Raw genomic sequence first — 21423 nt, forward strand, 5'->3', positions numbered from 1 at the left:
TCCAGCCTTACTTCCTGCTATTTGCATTTACTACCCCATTCCCTAAACAAGACCTGAACATGACCTCTCTGCCTTTACTTATGCTATTTGCTATACTGGGAATGCATTTCCCCTATATCTTTCTTTTGAAATTCTACTCCACCCTCAAGACATAGCTTAAATGTTCTCTCTGTTATGAAGCCTTTCCTGATCTCCTAAGCTGAAAGTAATCCCTCTCACCCTCAAAATTCCATAGCGCTTTGTTTCTGCTTTTTGTATAACAATTATATGTGACAATTCTATATGACATATCAAGACATATACATATATACATATATGTATATCTGTATTGATAGTCATTTATATACTTGTATCATCTCCCTTATTAGACCATAAGTTCCTTGGCGGCCAGGACTATGTCTTATTCTATGTATATCCCATAGTGTTTGGTAGTTAATAAGTGCTCAGAATGTACTTGTTAAATGAATGAAGGATTCTAGCTGACCGTTGATAAAATTTATTAGACTTTTGTTAAGTATCTTAACCTCTCTTTGCAGCTTCCCCCAGCAGTTTTTTTTAAAAAAACATTTATCCACCTGCTACCTAGGAGTCTCCAAGAAGCCAACTAGAGGATAAGAAGGAAACATCTCAGGGTTCAAACGTCCCATGCCCGCGGACTTCTGACAAGCTCTTCAACCGAAGTGTAGGTAGCAACATGGGCAGTACAGATGGCGAAGGCCGACGAGGGAAGCTGGCAAGTGCTTGGCTCCCAGATAAAGAAGACAGTGAGAAGGGTGACCCTGGGGCCTCCCGGCCACAAATGATTCAAGTGGTAAACTCGGGGACTGTTGAAAGTACTGGAGCAGCCAACACGCAGTCGTTGGAAAACCCAGTGGTGGCTGGAGAGGTGGGCTGTGAGACAAAGGAGGCAATGAATGAACTAGAGAAGGAACCGACAGAGCCAAAAACAGAGAGCAGATTGGACGTCAATGAAGTAAGTCACCTTCTCATGTAGGCGGTTCCTGCCTCTGCTTCCTTGCTGCTTTTGTAAGCATGCTACAGAATCTTAGGCCTGCATCTTTATTACCAAGGCAGGAAGCTCCATTTGCAGACCTTCAGTAGACTGTCAGAAACAGTTACAGAGCCAACACCCTTAGTTGTGACAAATATTTCCAGGGCCCAGTAGGGCAGTAAAATCCTGAACCAGGCTTTAACCTGCTGGCACTGGAAATTCAGAGCAGAAGTTGGTTTTTCATCTGGCACCTCCAGGGATCTTAATGCTCTGTTTGTCTCCTACTCTCTATTTCCCTTCCTTCCCATTGTCTTTTACAGTTGTGGTTTGGACCCTACCCCTGGGTGTCTGTCCTTGCCCACCACACCTGGTTATGTTACTTTTCCATCGTCTCAGAGACATCTTTCTCCTAATTATGTCCTTGTTGATTTGAATTGAACTAACTGTGGACAGATTCATACTGGATCTGCCCAGCCAAAGTGTGGAGAATGTGGCAGTTACTATGGAGAGAAGGCATACAGCTATCCAGATCGTTCAGGCTAGGACAGATAGATTTCTTTTTCTTTTGGGCAGGAATGATTTATGCAGACCAAAATATATGTGCTTGCAGTGCGAACTGAATTCAATTTTACAGATAATTGCAGAACCTTTCTCTTGATTGTGTTGGTATAGCTATAAATCTTTTGTAGTGTATTCAATTATATGATTTTTCTTTATGGATCTTTACCCAGGAGTCAGAAATCAGTGACCACGTGAAAGAGTTGCAGTTTTCAGATCGTTCTGATCCCAAGTCATTTCTTGGCCTGGTAAGTCAGAGTTATATCTAGACTCACAGGGACTTCCTCTGGTATATCATATCAACCTGGAAGCTCAAAGATAGGGGTCGGGTCACCCTTATTTTTATGGTCTTGGAGCTGGGGTGGGGATCAATCCCAGAACTTTAGTGTTTTCTATAAAGGTAAAGTTTTGTGTCAGAATGTTGTCACCATTATATTTTCTTTTAAAAATATCTTATTGATATCTTTTATTTTTATGATTTCTTAATTTTTGAATAAATCTCATTCCTACCTAGTGAGCTATCCCTAAAAACCATTAAAAAGAAGGGGAAAAACAATTCAGCAAAACTAACCAAAGTATCAGTTAAGTCTGGTCTTATATTCAGTGTTCCATCCATGGTGTCCTCCCTTTTTTCTCCATATTAGACTTTCTACCTTGCTGCCTGGCATTTTTTTTTGCCTGGTATCCTTGGTTTTTTGATTGGCATCCTCACTTAAGGGGAGAAACTGGTGGAGTTTCATTTTTTGTTGGGGCAGCAGTTCAAGAAACAGTCCAGTATCTGTAAGTAGGTGGAAGATTAAAAAGAAGGGATTAATAGGGAAGGACAAAAAAAATTGCTGTGAGGTTAGGAAGAAAAATGGAGAAATGAAGAGGTTGTGGGCCCCCTGTGGCAAGCTGCCCTACAGGTTTACAAAGACTGATGGTAGCTGGGGAAAACTAGGGTAGGATCCAAGCCAAAACAGAACTATTACTAGAGGAGAGGACTCCAGAAACCTAGAAGTAGGGTGCATAGGGCCAAAATGTCATTGGTAAATATGGTCTGAGAAGAGTAGTCATGTCAGCAAGGCATGTGGAAGAATGAACCTGACTGTTTGAAAAAGGAATTATCCACATGAAGGAGGATGCCTTCAAACATCTTTGGGTTGTGGATAGAAAGAGCTATGGGCGTCAGGACCAGAGCCTTGGCTGAGAATCATGCTGTTTATCAGTGCTAATGGCTGACCTGTTCTAATTAGCATGTGGTCAGGTCGCAGTCCTTTAACTATCAAAGAGGAGCGCTCAGACTGGGAGAGCAGGGGTAGCTATGTGCCTGTGGGATAATACCTCCTGGAGCAAATTGGTGTGTAGGTCTGATATTTAAATGTAAGCAGTTGCTTTTTACTAACTGTGGTAGCACCCAAATCCCTTTGTTAAGATTAGGGATTCTTCTGTCGGGGCAGCTGTGGAGTCAGGAAGACATGAGTTCAAATCCAGCCTCAGATACTTAGTAGCTGTGTGACCCTGGGCAAGTCACTTACCCCTGTTTACCTCAGTTCCTCATCTGAAAAATGGGCTGGAGAAGGAAATGGCAAACCACTCCATTATCTTTGCCAAGAAAACTCCAAATGGGGTCATGAAGAGTCAGACGCGACTGAAATATCTGAATGACAACTACAATAATTCTTCTGTAAGACTGCTCATGCCTTAGGAAGAAAGGGATGCAGCAGTAACTGGGTGGGGCCCTGGCTTCTACTGACCATGATGGAGAACAGTGAGGATTAGAATATGTAGTAGATTTAGGATTGCCTTTGGTCTCTTTGGGTTACAAATTCATACACATACCTCCTTTGCCCTTAGGACTTTGGTTTTCGAAGTCGGATCTCTGAACAACTGCTGGATATAGATGGATTGTCCCCGGTCCTGGATGGACCCATCTGGGAGGTGAGCTGAACTAAATGTTGGGCCAGGGACAGGTGGGGCCCATTCTGCCTGTCATGACAGGAAAAGTCTGAAGCTGCATACATATTCCACACTGTTGGCCCCCCGTGTTTGGAAAGGAGGTGTAGGGAGGAAAGGTGTGTTTACTCATATGTTGTCTTTGGGGGCCAAGCTTATTGTTCTTTTCACTTACATTGTTGTAGTCATTGTATTTATTATTTTTCTGGATCTGGTTGTTTTTTGCATTGTTTTGTATGCATCTTTCCATATTTCTCCACATTTATTATATTTGTTTCTTACAGAGCAGAAATAGTCTATTACATTCATGTACCACAGTTTGTTTAGCCAGTCTCCACTTGGTGGACATCTATTTATTTCTAGCTCGTCACCATCAGAAAAAGTGCTGCTATAAATATTTTGGTGCTTATGGAGAAGCCTTTCTTATTGTCATTGACCTTTTTTGGGATATAAGCCTAGCAGTAGAATCTCTGGGGTCATATTAATCACTTTATTTGCATAATTCTAAATTGCTTTCCAGAATGGTTGTACCAGTTCACAGCTCCACTAACAATGCATATACTTGTCTTTCCATAATCCCTCCAACTTTGACTATTACCATTTTTTCTCATCTTTGCCACTTTTTGGGATGTGAGGTGAAACTTCTGGGTCGTTTTGATCAGCACCTCACTAGTGCTCTCTACAAATCACTTTTTAGTGATTTGTAGGATTCTTTAACCATATTGTTGTTGATAGAGTTTTATCAGAGATATTTGATAAAAAGATTTTCCTCAGTCAGCTGCTTCTCTTCTTAACCTGTTTCCTGTAAAAGCTTTTAGTTTCATTAGTCAAAATTATCTACTTTATCTTTCATAATTGTCTCGTCCTTTGTTTAAGAATTCACTCTGTTCATAGCTCTGAAAGGTATATGATCTGCTTTCCTTCTATTTTTTTATGGTATGATCTTTAATATTCAGATCATGTTTCTGTTTTGAACTTATTGTGGAATATGGTGTTAAGATGGGTGTCTAAGCTCAGTTTCTTCTAGACTAATTTCTGGTTTCCCCAATAGTTTTTATAAGGTGGAAAATTCTTTGCTAAGTAATTTGTTCTTTGGGTTTATTGAACACTGGTTTGTTGAATTCAATTATTTCTGATTTTTCCTTGTCTAGCTTGTCTGTTGATCTACTTTTCTTTTTTTTAAACAAGTACAAAATGATTTTGATGATTGCTGCTTTATTATATAGTTTGAGATCTATGAGTGATAATATTTCTTCATTCTTACTTTTTTTGCCCATTATTTCCCTTAAGAGTCTAGGAATTTTTTATTCCTACAAGTGAATTTTTAAAAATTATTTTGTTTAGCTCTGTAAAGTATCCCTTTGGGAGTTAGGTATAGTATTAAATCTATAAGTTAACTTTGGTAGTATTGTCATTTTATTATACTGCCACAGCCCAACCACAAGTACTACATGTATTCCTCCAACTATTTACCTTGGCCTTTATTACTATAAGGTGCATCTTGTAATTGAAACTATACAGGTATTAAGGGTGATTTAGTAGATTGATTCAAATATTGTATGCATTTTGTAGTTACTTTGAATGGCACTTCTTTTTCTATTATTCTTTCCTGCATTTTGTTATTGATGCATTGAAATGCTATTGATTTTTGTGGATATATTTTTTAGCTGAAGCTGTTAATTGTCTCATTTAGTTTCTTTGCTGATTCCTGAGTATTTTCCAAACAAACCATATATTATCAGCAGATAGGGATTGTTTTGCCTCCTCTTTACCTACCTTTATGCCTTTAATTTCTTTCTCTTCTCTTTGCTATTGCTAGTAGTTGTAGAACTATATCAAATAATAGCTGGGAAAGAAAGTTTTCTTGCTTTATTCTTGTATTTATTGGGAAAACTTCTAGTTTTTTCCCATTATATATAACATTTGCTTTTGGTTTTAGATAGATACTTTTTGTCATATTAAAGATTCCTCTATTCCTATGCTTTTTTTTTTTAGCATAAATGAGTGCTGTGGTGTGTAAACAGCTTTTTCTGCATCTATTCAGCTATCACGTGGTTTTAGATATCTTTGTTTTTAATATGATTCATTTATGAGTTAATTGTTTTCCTAATATTGAACTGTCCTTGTATCCTTGGTAAAAATATAACTTGATCATGATAAATTATATTTAGCATAAGTTGATGTAGTCTTTTTGCCAGGATCTTATTTAAAATGTTTGAATCAATATTCATTGGTCTATTGTTTTCTTTCTTTGCTTTATCCTTCCCTGTTTTAGTTTTAGTACTATATTTGTCTCATAAAACAAGTTTGGTAGAGTGGTTTCTTTCTCAGTTTTTGAAAATACCTCGTATAGTAAAGATAGTAATTGCTTTTTAAAAATTTTATAAGATTCTTATAGAGGCAACTAGGTGGCTCAGTCAATAGAGCTGATGGGCCTGCAGTCAGGAAGACCTGAGTTCAAATGTGGTCTCAAACACTAGCTGTGTGATCTTGGGCAAATCAGTTAACCTCCATCTGTCCCAGTTGCTTCCGGTGTAAAATGGAGATGATAATAGCACCTACCTCCTAGAGTTGTTGTGAGGATAAAGTGAGATAATATTTGTAAAGTGCTTAGCATGATGCATTGGGCATAGTAGGTGCTATATAAATGTTAGTTGTGATGATGAAAATCTATCTTTACTGGTTTTTTCTTTTGTAGTTTCTTTACAGTTAGTTCTATTTCCTTTTCTGAGATTGAGTCATTTACTATTTATTGTTCTTTAGTCTGGATATTGTGTATTTTTGAAGGTAATCCTCTATTTCTTTTATATTTTTAGTTTTCTTGGCACATAAGTATACATTGTGGATTCCAACAATTCTTTTTTCTTTCTTCTGGTGTGGTGATTTCATCTTGTTCTTTTTTGATTTTGTTAATTTGTTTTTCTGCTTTCTTTTTAATCAGGTTGACTGAAGATTTTTCAGTATTTTAGTCAGTTCAGAGAACCATCTTTTATTTATCAGTATAATCTTTTTAGTTTCTAATTTATCTGTTTCTCCTTTAATGTTTAAGATTTTCTCTTTTGTGCTTATTTTGAGTTTATTTGTTGGCTTCCTAATTTTTTAAAATAAAAAAAATTCACTTATCTTTTTCTGTCTTGTTAATGTATGTTTTTAGAGATTTAATTTCTCGTCTGAGAATTGCTTCATTTGTATCCTAGAAATTTTGTTGTGTTGTCTCATTATCATTGTCTTTCATGTAGTTATTAATTTTTTTTCTGTTACTTGTTCTTTGGCTCACTCTTTAATTAGGATTTCATTATTAAGTTTCCATTTAGTTCTGTCTTTTGTTTGTGTTCCTTGAATTGATTGCATTTTTTTTTATTATTACATTATGGTCTATAAAGCGACAGCATGATATAAGGTAAAGAGAGTTTTCCTGGAAGTCAGGAAAACTTGGGTTCAAGTTTTGCCTTTGATATATGTGTACTGGTTCTTTGACCCTTGGAAAGTTACTTAGCCTTTTGGTGCTCTAGGCAACTATGAGTCTGTTTATTTCAGAGAAGGTGCCAACCTGAATTTATAGAGGGAGTTTCTTTCCCTGAGTTACCTATACCAGTGAAATCATAGGTCCAGTCCCTATTCTTAGTCTTATAGTCTTTAAAGGTTGTGTTTAGTATTTCATTATTTTGTATTTATTTAAAATTTAGTACATGGTGCTTTAGTACATGGCCTATTTTTGTAAAAGTGCCATGTGGAACTGAGAAATATGTATATTTGCTAGGAATGTATTCAAAAGATGTTAGAAGTCTTTCAGTTCTAAATTGTACAACAGTTGAATTTGTATTTTCTCTTTTGTTTATCTTTCTGTTAGATTTGTCCAACTCTGAATAAACATTAAAGTCTCCTACTATTATTGTATTACTATCTATTATCTTTTTGTAGTCCAATTAATTTTTCCTTTATGAAGTTATGCCATTTGGGCGTGGAAGTTTAATATTAATATTGGTTTGTTGTCTGCCTTCTTTAAGTGTGATTTAATTTCTTTATCTTTGTTTATGTTGTGAATTTTTATTTTTGTTTTGTCTGATATCATGTTGGTAGCTTCTGCTTTTTTGGATTCAGCTGATGCATTTATAGCACATTTTCTTTCAGCCTTTCATTTTAAATCTGTATCTTTGCTTTTTGGGATATGTTATTATAAGCAATAGATTGTGGGATTTTGTTTTCTTATTCATTCTTATCTTTCAGTTTATTGGATTATTGAATTAATTTACCTGTAAAATTATGAGCATTAGGTTTATGTTTTCCTCCATTTTGTGTTTCATTAGTATTTTTTTAAAGGCTTTTTTGTTTGTGTGTTTGTTTCCTTGCCTCTTTTAAGTTAGTACTTTGTTCCTGTTATTAGTTTTGTTTAAACTACTTTGCTTTAACTGTGTCCCATAGGCACTTTTTACCCCTTAACATCTCCCCATTTCTCCTTTTGTTCTACCTTTTCCTTAGTTTTGGGTTTTACTTAAATTATTGATTTCTTTTTCTTTCTTTTAATTTGATTGTCTAATTCTTCCCCCTTTCCTCTTTGTATTTTCCTGTGCTCCATTAAGTGTGGTTAGTTCTAAATCCCTTCTCCTTTCCAATATCTTTAGTTAGTTAGATTTTTTTTTCTTTTTCTATATCTAAGATGGATTTTTTTTGCTTTATCATTATTAATTTTTTTCCTTTCTTGGCTGTTCTGAGTTTTATTCTCCAATTTGTGGTGTATATAAGTTGGTGGCATAGCACTTAAGTTATAGTTTGTCAAACCTCCCTGCCCCCATTCTGTAATCATTATTTCTTCTTAATCTCTTTGTTTTTCATGGAATTCAGGCTTCTGAAGTACTAAGTTTGGGTTCCATCTTCCAGCCAATTTCTGTGTTATTGTCTTTGTAGATATTGCCCCATCATTCCTTTTTTCTGTTGTGCCTAATTCTTTTAAAAATTTTTAAAATTTATTTTATTTTTAATTTATTGAATAAAATAAGCATTTCCATAACATAGTGTAATAAAAAAGATGATTGTACATGAAACTGCAAATATATTATGTACAATTTGCTATTCCTTTTAAATATATAATAAAGTTATCTTGTAAATTTCTTTTTTTTCTTTCCTCCCCCCCATGGCTATCATTATACACAAATCAGTACATACACACACACACACACACACACACACACACACACACACACACACGTATTTTATATGTATTGTTCTAGACATCTATTCTTTCTTGATGCAGATAGTGTCTTTTTTCATCTGTGCTTTAGAGTTAATTTGGGTATTTATAATAGTCAAAATAACTTATTCACTCAAAGACCTTTTAAAACAATATTGCTGTTACTGTATACAACATTTTCTTGGTTCTGCTCATTTTGCTCTTCATTATTTCATGCAAGTCTATCCATGTTTTTCTAAGATCATGAACTCATCATTTCTTATAGCAGAGTAGTATTTTATCACAATCATATACCACAGCTTGTTCAGCCATTCCCCATTTGATGGGGAATTTCTGATTCTTTGCCACACAAAGAGAGCAGCTACAAATATTTTAGAACACGTAGGTTCATTTCCTTTTCCCCTAATCATCTTTGAAAACAGACCTAGTAGTGGTATGGCTGGGTCAAAGGGTATAGGCAGTTTAATAACTCTTTGAGTATAATTCCAGATTGCTCCCCAAAGTGGTTGGATTAGTTTACAATTCCAACAATGAATTAGTGTTCCAATTTTTCCACATCTCCTCCATTTGTCACTTTCCTTTTCAATCATTTTAACCAATCTGATGGGACAAACAACAAGGTGTAAAATGATATCTAGAGGTTCTTTTAATGTGCATTTCTCTAATCAATAATGTTTGAGAGCATTTTTTTCATATGACTATAAATTGTTTTGATTTCTTCATTGGAAAACTGCCTGTTCACATCTTTTGATCATTTATCAATTGGAGAATGACTTGTATTCTTGGAGAGTTTACAAAGTTCTTTATTTATTTGAGACATGAGACTTGTATCTGAGAAACCATAAAATTTCTCCCCCCCCAATTTTCTGTTTTCCTTCTGATCTTGGCTACATTTGTTTTATTTTACAAAGTCTTTTTAATTTAATGTAATCAAAATTATCCATTTTATATCTCACTCTGCTCTCTGTTTCTCATAAATTGCCCATCCATAAATCTGATAAGCAATATGTTCCATGTTCTTCAAATTTCCTTGTAATACCTCTCTTTATATTTAGGTCATGTATCCATTTTCCCCTTATCTTGGAAAATGGTGTGTATGATATTGGTCCATGCCCAATTTCTGCCATCCTGCTTTCCAGTATACTTAGAAATATCAATTCATGAGGGAAGTGACGAGGATAGAAACAGTGCCTCATGGTAGAAATTACTCTGTGTCTAATTCTATGCCTTGCTTTCTGCATTCTCCTTCCCATTTCTCATGTGATCTAATCCCTGTGTCCATGTCCTCCCACCCTCCTGAGTGCCAGTCTCTACAGGAGCCTAATAGTCCTTCTCTTGGGCAGGGTGTTCTCTATGAAGGCACAACAGTCTCTCAGAGGAAGCAGTTTTCCTCTGAAACAACTTTCATCATCTCAAGTCTCCACATCCCATCACAGACATATATCTGAGTGTTAATATGTGAGGGCTCTTTCTTCCGTGGGACTTCCTCCCTTGATTGGATTGAGACCTCCCTTTTTCATTTCCTCAGTCTCAGGTCCTCTTTTCTGTCACCTCTCCCATTCTTCTGCAGCTCTCTTCTCGCTGAGGTACTATAGGAGTTATCTTCCTTTCATTGTTCACTCTTGGATTTTGATCACACATTCCCATTTGTTTTCCTTCTCCACTCTTCCCATTTATAAGCCCTTCCATTCCACATTTTTTTCCCTTACAAAATAAAGTGCTTTACCTGTAGGATTTAGTCTATGGTGCTTCAGTTCTGTTCCTCTGCCTGTAATTCCTTCCTTCCTTCCTTCTTTCCTTCCTTCCTTCCTTCCTTCCTTCCTTCCTTCCTTCCTTCTTCCTTTCTTTCTTTCTTTCTTTCTTTCTTTCTTTCTTTCTTTCTTTCTTTCTTTCTTTCTTTCTTTCTTTCTTTCTTTCTTTCTTTCTTTCTTTCTTTCTTTCTTTCTTTCTTTCTTTCTTTCTCTCTTTCTTTCTTTCTTTCTCTCTTTCTTTCTTTCCTTCCTTCCTTCCTTCTCTCTCTTCTTTCTTTCTGTCTTTCTTTCTTTCTTTCTTTCTTTCTTTCTTTCTTTCTTTCTTTCTTTCTTTCTTTCTTTCTTTCTTTCTTTCTTTCTTTCTTTCTTTCTTTCTTTCTTCTTTCTTTCTTTCTTTCTTCCTTCCTCCTTCCTTCCTTCCTTTCCTTCCTTCCTTCCTTCCTTCCTTCCTTCCTTCCTTCCTTCCTTCCTTCCTTCCTTCCTTCCTTCCTTCCTTCCTTCCTTCCTTCCTTTCCTTTCTTCTTTCTTTTCTTTCTTTCTTTCTTTCTTTCTTTCTTTCTTTCTTTCTTTCTTTCTTTCTTCTTCTTTCTTTCTTTCTTTCTTTCTTTCTTTCTTTCTTTCCTGCCTAGGCACTGGGGTTAAGTGACTTGCCCAGGGTCACACAGCTAGTGAGTGTTATATTTGAACTGAGTTCCTCCTGAATCCAGGGCCAGTGCTCTATCCACTGTGCCACCTAGCTGCCCCTACATCTTTTATTTCTTTAAATTCTGTTTTTCATATTTCCTTAAAAATTTTTTTGATGATCCCTCTGTTTTTTTAACCCCCATATGCCAGTCTTTCTCTTTTTAAAAAAGCACCTCTAGAGATGGAGTAATTCATTTTATTCTTTATTCTTTCCCTGATTGTTATACTTATTTTCCCTTCTTGTATTTCTGTTGTTTGGTGTGTTTGTAAGTTGAGTATTCTTTTCATTTTTTAAAATCTTTTCTTAAATGCCTTAAGTGCCTCTCTCTCTCTTTTATTAAATGTCCACCTTTTTATTGATGATGAAGCTCAGGTTTTTAGTGCATATTTTTAGGTTACATCTTAGGCATCTAAGCTGTTCAAAATAGGTATTATTTTATTTCCTTTTGTGGTTTTTAGTGGGTGCAGAATAGTTCTGTGTTAGTTGAATTTCTTTTCTGTAATGTTCATATGTTCTGTTATGTCTGTTATATTCTGTTTTGAAGTTCTTTCTCATAACCACTTGCTGAATTTGTTATATGTGCTTAAAATTGTTAAATTTAACTACTATGTGGCTTGGAGTTTGAAATGTAAGTTTTCTTTCGAGGTGAGCTATGGATTCTTTCAATTGGTCCTTTGTTCTCTCTATTTAGAAGTTCTGGGCAGCTTTCTTGTATTTTTTCCTGCATTTTGTTGCAGAGGTTTTTCATTTGTCATGTTCTTCTGGGGTAATCTGAGATCCTTAAGTTGTCTTTGTGTAGTCTGTCTTCAAGGTCAATGGCCTTTGCTTTAAACAAGATCTTTTATTCTTTTATCATTATTGCTTTTTGCTTCTTTTCTCCCAGGTTGACCCTCACTTCGGTATCTTTATGTTCCAAAATCTGTTGTCTGTCCTCTTTTTAGCTTTTTTGGAGAAATCTGCCATTGTAGGTTCAAGTCTACTAATTATGTCAGTGAAGACTAGCGGTTCTGACATTTGTTCCCTTCTGACTGCTTCTCTTATGGTTTTCATTTCTCTTTTGAACCATTCTGGAATATTTTATTGTTCTGTGATCTCTTAAGCTTCCATTGGGTTCTGTGTTTCATCAGGATTCAGTTCAATTTTCTGTGTCTTATTTAAGAGAGCTTCATAATCTCTTTGAGGATTTAATACTCATCCTTTTTTCTAATTTTAGCAGCCTCAATACTTATCTGAGCTCTAGGGTTTTTCCCCAGTAAATTTTTATTTATTTCATTAAATATTTCCCAATTAAAATGTTTAACATCGTTTTAAAAAATTTGAGTTCCACATTCTTTCTTTCCCTCCTACTCCTCCCTCCTCCTTATTGGGGGATCTAGTTTTCATCTGCCTTGGTCCTTACCCTAAGTGGTTTCTGTGGGAGACAAGACTGACCCAGACTAGATTTCCATTCCTTTTCATTTAGGGTGTATCAGTCACTTTTACTGGCTCCTTGCCCTACATGTCTGTCCTTCTCTCTCCTCTCCCACCCCCATGTAACTAGGCAGAATCAGTGTTTTTGCTTGTTGCTTTTGGGTGGGATGTGCTGACAGAGTCTCTACAGGAAGAACAGAATCCTTTTTTGAGTCCTGGGTGCAAACCTTTGGGTTGATCTGTCCATCCCTGCCAGAGTAGCATGGAGGCTGGTGGGGTGGGGTGCTAAGCCAGCACATTGAAGACTACAGTTCTCCAGTGTTAATTCGTAAGGCTTTTATCTTGTCCTGTGGATTTAGCTGTAATTCCTCTGCCGCTGTTGCATAATTCCTTTTGGGGGTGGGGTTGATGGGGACTGGAGAAAATGTTCAGTCCATCATCTTGTTTGGTCACATGACTAAGAAGCTGACAGATATTTCTGAGACAAATATGTTTCCTTTAGCCAAAGCAGTGTTAGGGAGAAGAATCAGTAGAAGAAGCAGGCTACTTTATGAATCCTCTTGAATCTCTTCCTCTTACTAAGTAGTTATAGGCTAGATGATATCCCACTTCTTTTTTTTTTTTAGTGAGGCAGTTGGGGTTAAGTGACTTGCCCATGGTTACCCAGCTAGGAAGTATTATGTGTCTGAGGCCGGATTTGAACTCAGGTCCTCCTGACTCCAGGGCCGGTGCTGTATACACTGTGCCGCCTAGCTGCCCCCTCCCACTTCTTTTTTTTTTTAAGTTAGGCAATCAGGGTTAAGTGACTTGCCCTGGGTCACAAAGCTAGTATCAAGTGTCTGAGGCCAGATTTGAACTCAGGTCCTCCTGATTCCAAAGCCAGAGCTCTATCTGCTACACCACCTAGCTGCCCCCCCTCCCACTTCTGGTAAGACATAATCTTCTCTCAGTAAACGATAGCTAATGATGGTGCTCCAAAAATTATAATAAAGAGATTTTTTTCCCTCTGCTAAGAGCTAATAGATAACATAGTATTTGGCCCCTCAATGCCGGATTCTGAAGACTGAAGCTATGATGTGGCCTCTATAAATATCTGTTGATAGGGGGAAAAAAAAGCTAATAGTTTTAAAATCCTCCTCAAGCTATACTGAGGTTCCTGGCCCAGAAGATTCAAACATGAGAGGCTGATGTGAAATTAGGGTAGAAAGAGGTACATCCTTGCTAGACCTAATGTGCCTTTGCTCCAGTAATTAACACTCCTCCAAACAATCTAGATTTCATCAAGAAACTCAGCCTTGAGTCTTTGTCCCCATGATAAATGAAGAGATTTGTAGCTTTGAATTCTCTGTAGCCAGAGCTAAACTTGAGATGTTTTCAAGCTAAGAAAGGAACTCACAGAGTGACTCTAGTTGGATGTGTAGAAAACTTGATAATTTTTCTCATTTGTTCAGAATTCTTTCAGTGCAAAGACTGCTAAGTTTGAATCCTAATCTACTTTTCCCCATGTATGTGACCTTGGACAAGTCATTTTAGCCCTCTGGGCCTCAGTTTCCTCATCTGTAAAATGAAGAGGTTGGATTTAAATGACATCTGAGGTACCTTCCAGCTCTAAACCTGTGATCCTTAGGAATCTCTTTAAAATATATTTGAAGTTACTACGAACATGCTAATCTTTGTTAAAAAAAAAAGTCAAATGCCATCTATGATACTGGTTTGCTATAGGCCAAGAAGGCAGATAAGAAGTGGAGGCACCAAGGATGCCTATTGAATGTTGTAGGTGAAGTTTTCTTCTCTTGCTGATTCCCTTCTGTGCTTGCTTTGTCATGGCAGAGTATTAGGTTCCTAAATGGCTGTACCAGTTTCTACTTAACTGTCTTCAGAGCAGGGAGTGAGACTGGAACTTGAATCCCTTACAGCTCTTCCTTTGTGTAGCTGGGCCCTGTGAAATAGTCACATCTTTTCTCTGTCCCTGTCTTTATCTCTCTCTTCTGCTCCCCTTCCTCTGTCCCTCCCTCTCCTGTTCTCCCCTTCTCTCTCCCCTGCTCTTTTCTTCCTCTCCCTTTCTGTATCCCCTCCTTCCCCGTATCCCTTCCTCTCTCCTCTTCTTCTCTTCCCTCTTCCTCTCTTTTCCCTCTCCTTGCCTTCCAGCTCTCTTCCTTCTCTCCCATTCCTCTTCTCTGCTCTCCCTCTCTCCTCCCCCTCTTCTCTCCTCCTCCTCCCTCTCTCCTCCTTGCCCCTCTCTCCCCCTCCCCTTTCCTTCTCTTCCCCCTTTCTCTCTTTTCTGCTCTCTCTTCTTTTCTGTCTTCTCTCCCTCTCTTCTCTCCCTCTCCTCTCTCCCCCTTTTTCCCCCTTCCTCTCCTCTCAGCTCTTGAGATCCTACTCTTTTTTTCTTTCTGTCTCGTGAGGCTTCTTCCATGACCATGGTAACTGAGGAATCATGGGGGTCTGTTTGGATTTGATCCATACTTTCTTAGAACTGGGACCAGACTACAAAAACCTGACTGAGTAAAGTTAAGGATGGGAAATGGGGTCTAGAACAACCTTGTAGCTTTAGGTGAGGGACATAGAACATGCCCTGTAACCCCTTAGGTAGAAATTTGGCATTATTTATTTTCCCCTCTGGCTAGGCTGGTTCTCTGAAGTAGATATTCTATTCTGTATTATGTTTTGAGGACTGAGGGTTGGAAATGCTGTGTCAGGGTCTGCCCTAAGGGCATATCTGTAGGTATTCATTCTTTCTTGGTACCTTTCTCTTTCGAAGAGGGGGTTGATTGTGTTTATAACAGATGTGGCAAATGAAATGAGGAAAAGGACAGAGATCTTCTGGAGATATCCTTCCCACAGGTGGTCAATTTCATCTTGAATTTGTGCTCCCTGGTCTCATAGGCCATTGTAATCCAAAATTCTATACCAGAACACTTATGTAGGCCCATAATCTTTCTGTCTTTTTAATCATTCCTATTTTTAAAATTGTTAAATGAGAGGGTTGTCCAGTTTTTTTTAATTTGCTTTTCTTCAAGAGGCATTTATATGAGGTCTAAAGAAGAGGCTTGTTGTACAGTTCAGTTTATAGGAATATCATTTGTGATTGGAAATGGGGAGAGGAGTGGGGAAAGGAGTGAGCCATTGTTTGAAGGGTCTGACTTGGCTGATGTGATTAAAAGTGACAGTACTAGCAGGGAATCCTTCTGCCACGCATGCCACTAGATATTCACAGATGACGTTTCTATTTTTAACTTAAAATTTTTTGGGGGAAGGGGGTGGGGTCACAGTTCTAGCCCTCCCCCTCAGTGCCCATCCAGATGGTAGAATTGGGCCACAGCTGCTGAAGCTTGAGCTGCCAATGGGTGGTAGGGGTAGGGAAAAGGGAGGGCAGGGCAGTGTGCCAGCCTGGGCCCAGGGAACCCCAGCTGGGGGAAGATAAAATGATCTGTCTCCTACCCCCCCCCTTAACCGTTGTTGTCCCTGAACATAAGAAACTCCTATCAGGATTATAGATGGCTGGTTTTGGAATGCCATTGACAAAGATACTTTACTCTGGTTGAGAGATAGGGCTGGGGTAGGTTGGAGTTGTTTACCTACTCCTGTGGGAAACATTTGAAAATGTCCAGGCCCCCTTACTTTTCATCATTCTTGGAAATATTTATTAGCTGTGCTCCTTCCTAACTGCACTGCTTTTGTTCCTCATCCCATGACCACGGGCAACAAGAAGTGACACTGTCTCCTTAGGCATGGGGAATAGAAAGAAGAGATGGAGTTCATTCGCTGATCTTTAGGTCTACGGTTTACTTTCTTTTAGAACTGTTTGTTTTACGTCTGGATTAAAGCAAAGGCCCGGGAGTCATGAGTTTGGTGTCTTGTCCAGGTGGCTCCTTCTTAACATATGAGATGCCCATAGCCCTTTCTGTCTCCTGTGTGATGGTACTTGTGGGCCTTTCTTTATTCTGTGAAGAGTCCCATAGAGATTTATTGGCTAAATGGCCTGGCCCTGGGTATGAGGAAGGTATTTGTCTAATGATGGTACCTAGGTGGTTGGTAATACCATGGATAGACCATCAGGCATCTTCTTCCTTTTCACAGGGGCACAGCTTTGGTAGTTTTTTGGTCTTGAGGGTAGAACTTTCTACCCTCTAACAGAGTATAACCTGTTGTGACACTGTTTGAGACATTCCTTCTCCAGGGAACTTTTCCTAAGCATTCCTGCTAAGTCTTATTTGCCTCATGATAGCTCTAGCACTCAGGTGTATTGTTTGTACAGGTGATGGATGTGTTTGAATGCTTCCCTTTTCTCTTTGCTTATACCAAAAGTTTCCCAAAGGCAGAAAGGGTGACTTTCTGTGTATTCTTTCTCAGTACCTAGTGCGGGGCTCTGCACACAGTGACCATTCAGTGAATATGGTTGGGTAAGCTGTTCTCCCCATACCACTATAGTAGGCCCAGGAAACAACTAAGAAATTGGGAGTAAGAGGAAAATTAGCCAAGGTACTAAGAAAGAGGATTCTGTGGACTTAGATTCTGTTTCCTTTATAGCCTTAATGTCTTAGTGCTTCATGCAAGCACTGAGACTGTTGGTGCCTCTCACAAAACCTGGAAGTCAGTGGGAGTGCAGAGGGACATATCTAGCAGCTACCTCTCTGTATGAAGTGCTTGTCCCATTTCCCCAGCTGAAGCATAACATCGTTGCTTGTTGCCCCCAGACCAAGGGCCCAGCAGAGGAGGAAAAAGAGCAAAGTCAGTCCAACCTGGAAGAACCAGAGAGTGAACAATCCAGTGAGGAAGAGAGGTATGGCACATGAAATCTCACTTCAGTGGTGTGAAACAGAGAGCCTTAGCAATGACCTGGAAAGGATTCTCATCTCTGAGATGACTGCTGAGGGCTCTTGTCTACAGGGAAGAGGATGGATTCAGTAGCCTCCCAAGCTCATTTGTTGTTGCCCTAATGTTTCATGCTAAGCAGGGCTTTTTCAAAGTGGTGCTGCATGCCTTTGGAAATGACCTTGTCCATACTGCACCATTTGTGGGACCTGGGGTCTGGCCTCATTGTTGTATTAAACTGATTAAGCATCTCCATGTGCGGCATAGGGCCAAGGCTGGGATGGTCTGTGTGCAGAAGGGAAGCTACAGGGGGAGAGGGTCAGCACTGACCTCTGAAACAAGTCCCTTTGACCTCAGGAATGACCAGGGCTCACAGAGGCAGTGGTATCCCAGATATGAGCCATAGGAATCAGGGGCTTTTACCCTGGGGAAAGGCCTGTAGCTTTTAGACAGCAAAAATGGATTGATTCTGTACCTCCTTAAATTGTAACTTCATGCAGTTTTGAAAGTGACGATCCCTTGTGTAAGGTATATCATTTTCTCCCCATTTTCCTTTCCCTTTTCTCTTGGTCCCCACCTCTCTGATGTACTTTAGAATACTGGGTACACATCCACCTGCCAGTATCTCCAGTCTTCATTCACATGAAGAGTAAGTGCATCCCAGAAAAACTGGTTTGTCTAAGAAAGGGCTGTGGGAAGCCTGCCCACAAGTCAGAGAGTTGGGGGGAGGGATGTGCTGTGGCTCGTCCATAAGAATCTTCCTTCTCCCTCCCTTGCCCTGTTTGCCCTGCCTCCTTTGAGATGCTTTTCTCTGTATGTGTCTCTGTGGAGGGGGAGAGAAGGGAGCCAGGGGCTGCTGGAGGGCAGTGTGGTGCCTCAGGTGAGACTTCCTTTGCCACTGTGCTCCCTCTCACCCTCTCTCTTTGACCTAAACTGAGAGACATGGGCCCTGATGTTCTCTTCATGACTAATAGTTACCTTCTTCCTTCTGTGAAGGGAGAAAATCCAGAGCCTTTTTCATGCCCAAGAGATAGGAGAAGGGCAGCATTGTCCGGAAGGGGAGTCTGGGGAGACAGTAGAACCTGAGCAGAATGTGATGGCCAGCCCAACTTCACAGGCCTCCTCCCCAAAGAGGTAAGGCTTGGTTTGAGTCTTCTGCTGTCAATGGGGAGCTGGGGGCGGGTGTGGCACAGAGATGGCAGCCTGGAGGATGTGCTGATCTGGAGCCTGGAAAGCAAAGAGTTGGATTTAGGTCTGTGCCATGGTGAGCAGCAGGATGCCTTGATGGAAAGCTATGTAAGACACCTGTATATATGACTGGCATAGGACTTCTCTTTCTTTAAGGAAAGTAAGGAGTCTGGCCCTGTTTCTTCACCCTGCTCTGGATCTGCAATTGGTACATTTATTTTCATTAGTGGAAACTTAGAAGCTGTTGAGTTAGAAAGTACCCTTTGGTCCCCCATCTCTTCCTTCCCACAACAGAGAGGTGGTTGCAAGCATTGGCAGCTCTTTTGGTGATGCTGGGGTAGCTTTCCTTCTTCCTTATGCCTGCTGCTGGAGAGGCAGCGGCACATGGGGAAAGAGGGCTAGGCTTGAACCAGGACACTTGTGTCAGAGTCTTAGCTCTGATGCTTAGTAGCATGTGATGCTGGCCAAGGCACTTTATCTCTGAGCCTCATCTGTGAAATGGGGATAGGACTGCTTGTACTACCTCCCTTAGGGTTAGTCTGGGGAAAGTGCTTTGTAACCTTACAGAGCTCTGTACATTTGAGCTATTATTCCCTTGCTCTGTCACCACAGTATCACCACAGTACCAGTTATTTTGGCAGGACTCATTTTGGGAATTAGAGCTGGCAGTCAGAGAAGACTTCCTGTGTCAGACCAGAAAACTTGATTCAGAGACCACAGTCTTCTCTTCTTGTTCCTCTTAGAGGAACAGGAGAAGCAAGTTGTTTCTCTCAGAACTTTGAGCCTTGGCTTTGAGACCATTGGTCTTATTAAACACTTGTGATTACCTAAAAGAACTAGTATTCCATCAGTAACATCAATGAAATGTACCTGCTGTCTGCTTAGTATCTCACTAGGTGCTGTGAAATTCTGTGTCCCAGATAGTGCATGGACCTGCACTCTCTTGCTGCGTCTCACATTGCTGGGAAATAGGCAAGGAGGGGGCTAAAGACCTGTAGAAAGCCTGGCACCTGTGGTTGGGAAACTAGTGTGCCATCTGTTCCAAATCGCTTTTTGCTTTGTCCCTGAACTGAGTCCCAAGCACCCTGTCCTTATCATGCTTCTCTTACCTTCTTCCTGATACAAAAGTGAACAGATCATCAACCCCTCTAATGACCATAAGACGGAAGAAGAGCCTTATGCCACAAAGGTTGAATATGAGCAGAAAAAGGCAGAAGAACTTGAGGAGATGATGACCAGCCCAACCTTGCCAGGCTCCCGAGAAGAGTAAGGGCCAGTTTTAATCTCTCTGTTCATGTCTTTTGCATGTGGTCTGCCTGCTTGCCACATAAAGAATGGTTGTATGTGTGGAACTTTGGGATGAAAGCTCTTCCATGGGGGAGTAGGTGTGTAGGGAGGTTTGGGTGGTTTAAAGTCCTGAAGCAATTCATTGTGTCCTAGATACAACATGGGGTGCCATGCTGGAGGGAGAGGAGGAGTAATTTCTGGCCAAGCAGCTAAAAATTTTTTTTTATTAAATGATTAATTAAAAATTTAAATCTTGAACATCAGTACATTCAATTAAACTGGCTCAGTATCTACATTTAAATGAATTAATTTCATTGTATAATTTAATCATAACTTTTCAACCATTATTGGGATTCTTTGTCTATCCTCATTCTTCTGGTTCTGCTTTTCCACCTTAAATAATTTCATAAAGGCTTCTTTGTATTTCTTCTATTTGTTAGTCTTAATTGTATCATATTCTCTTACATGAATGTACTGCAGTCTGTTCAACTGTTCTCCCATTACTGGATATTTAGGTTAGCTCCAGCACTTTGCAATTACATATAATGCTGCTATGAACATCTTTGACAACTCTTCTTTTGTTTGCTTTTTTTTTTAATAACATTTTCAGGGAATATTCCCAACAGTGGAATTATTGGTTCAAAGGGTAGGATTATTTTTGTAACTTTTACTCTGTACTGCAAGAGTGCGCTCCAAAAAGATTCAGCAGATTTTCTGAGCCACCAGCAATGAATAATTGTACCTGTTTTTCCACAACTAAACTAGCATTGAGTCTCATTGCTTTTAATTATTTTTCCTGTTTGATGAGTGTGACTTGGTGCCACACAGTTGTTTTAACTTGTATCTCTTTGATTTTAATGAAGTTGAGCATTTTGCAAGTGTTTGTTAATAGCTGAAACCTTTTATCCAAAATGCTCTCAAATGCTTTGTCTTAGTTAATCCTCATAATGCTCCTGTGAAGTAGGGAGGTCAGGTATTATTTTATGCTAAAACTCCCGAGAGGCCACAAGTGTGGCATGGTAGTGGATAGTGGATCTTCTGATTTTGAAATCAGGAAGACCTGGGTTAAAATTCTCAGTCTCACACTTAGTAATTTTATGACCTTTAAGAACCATGAGCTTTTCCTGAATCATAATATTATTCACAGCATAATAATCTGTATTAGTGGAGGGAGTTCCCTGGACATCTTGACATAATAAAACTTTGCCATTTCATGCATATGTGAAATTATCTATATAGGTACTCCCTCTCCTGATGCAGATCGAAAGCCCTCTGCCTTGGTGGGTGGTTTCATAAATTGCTATGGCCAGCCCTTGGGTGATGAGCCTCTTTGGACTTAGGCTCATCCTCAATTGATAGACCCATGTTTGAAACCTGTATGATAATCATGATTATAATATCTCCCATCTACCAAGCACTTTTGCTCATAACATTTCCATGAGGTAGATAATACAAGTTGTGATACACCCATCATACAGATGAGGAAATGGCACAGAGAGTTTGGCAAGTGACTTGCCCAAGGTCATATAGCAGGTTAGTGACCAGGCAGGCCCCTCTATAGTTTCCTCAGCACCTGGTGGTTGTCTACCCATGGGGACCTTAACACCTCTCAAAG

The 21423-nt window shown here is 39.2% G+C and overlaps 1 protein-coding gene across 10 annotated transcripts in view; it reads left to right on the plus strand.

Moving 5' to 3' along the window:
* Positions 1-21423, plus strand: part of CEP164 (centrosomal protein 164) — an 87644-nt gene that overhangs the window by 30261 nt on the left and 35960 nt on the right. For 9 of the 10 annotated variants that reach the window (XM_078156870.1, XM_020989671.2, XM_020989672.2 and 6 more), the window contains 7 exons: positions 587-973; positions 1723-1797; positions 3386-3469; positions 17216-17301; positions 17929-17982; positions 18330-18467; positions 19650-19787. In XM_078156870.1, coding sequence (XP_078012996.1) covers positions 587-973; positions 1723-1797; positions 3386-3469; positions 17216-17301; positions 17929-17982; positions 18330-18467; positions 19650-19787 — 962 coding nt within the window. The remainder of the gene's footprint in view (positions 1-586; positions 974-1722; positions 1798-3385; positions 3470-17215; positions 17302-17928; positions 17983-18329; positions 18468-19649; positions 19788-21423) is intronic. The other variant, XM_078156869.1, reaches the window with a different exon arrangement.

The sequence above is a fragment of the Phascolarctos cinereus genome, unplaced genomic scaffold (assembly GCF_003287225.1).
Source record: "Phascolarctos cinereus isolate Bilbo 61053 unplaced genomic scaffold, phaCin_HiC Scaffold_726;HRSCAF=1367, whole genome shotgun sequence".
Taxonomy (NCBI): Eukaryota; Metazoa; Chordata; class Mammalia; order Diprotodontia; family Phascolarctidae; genus Phascolarctos; species Phascolarctos cinereus.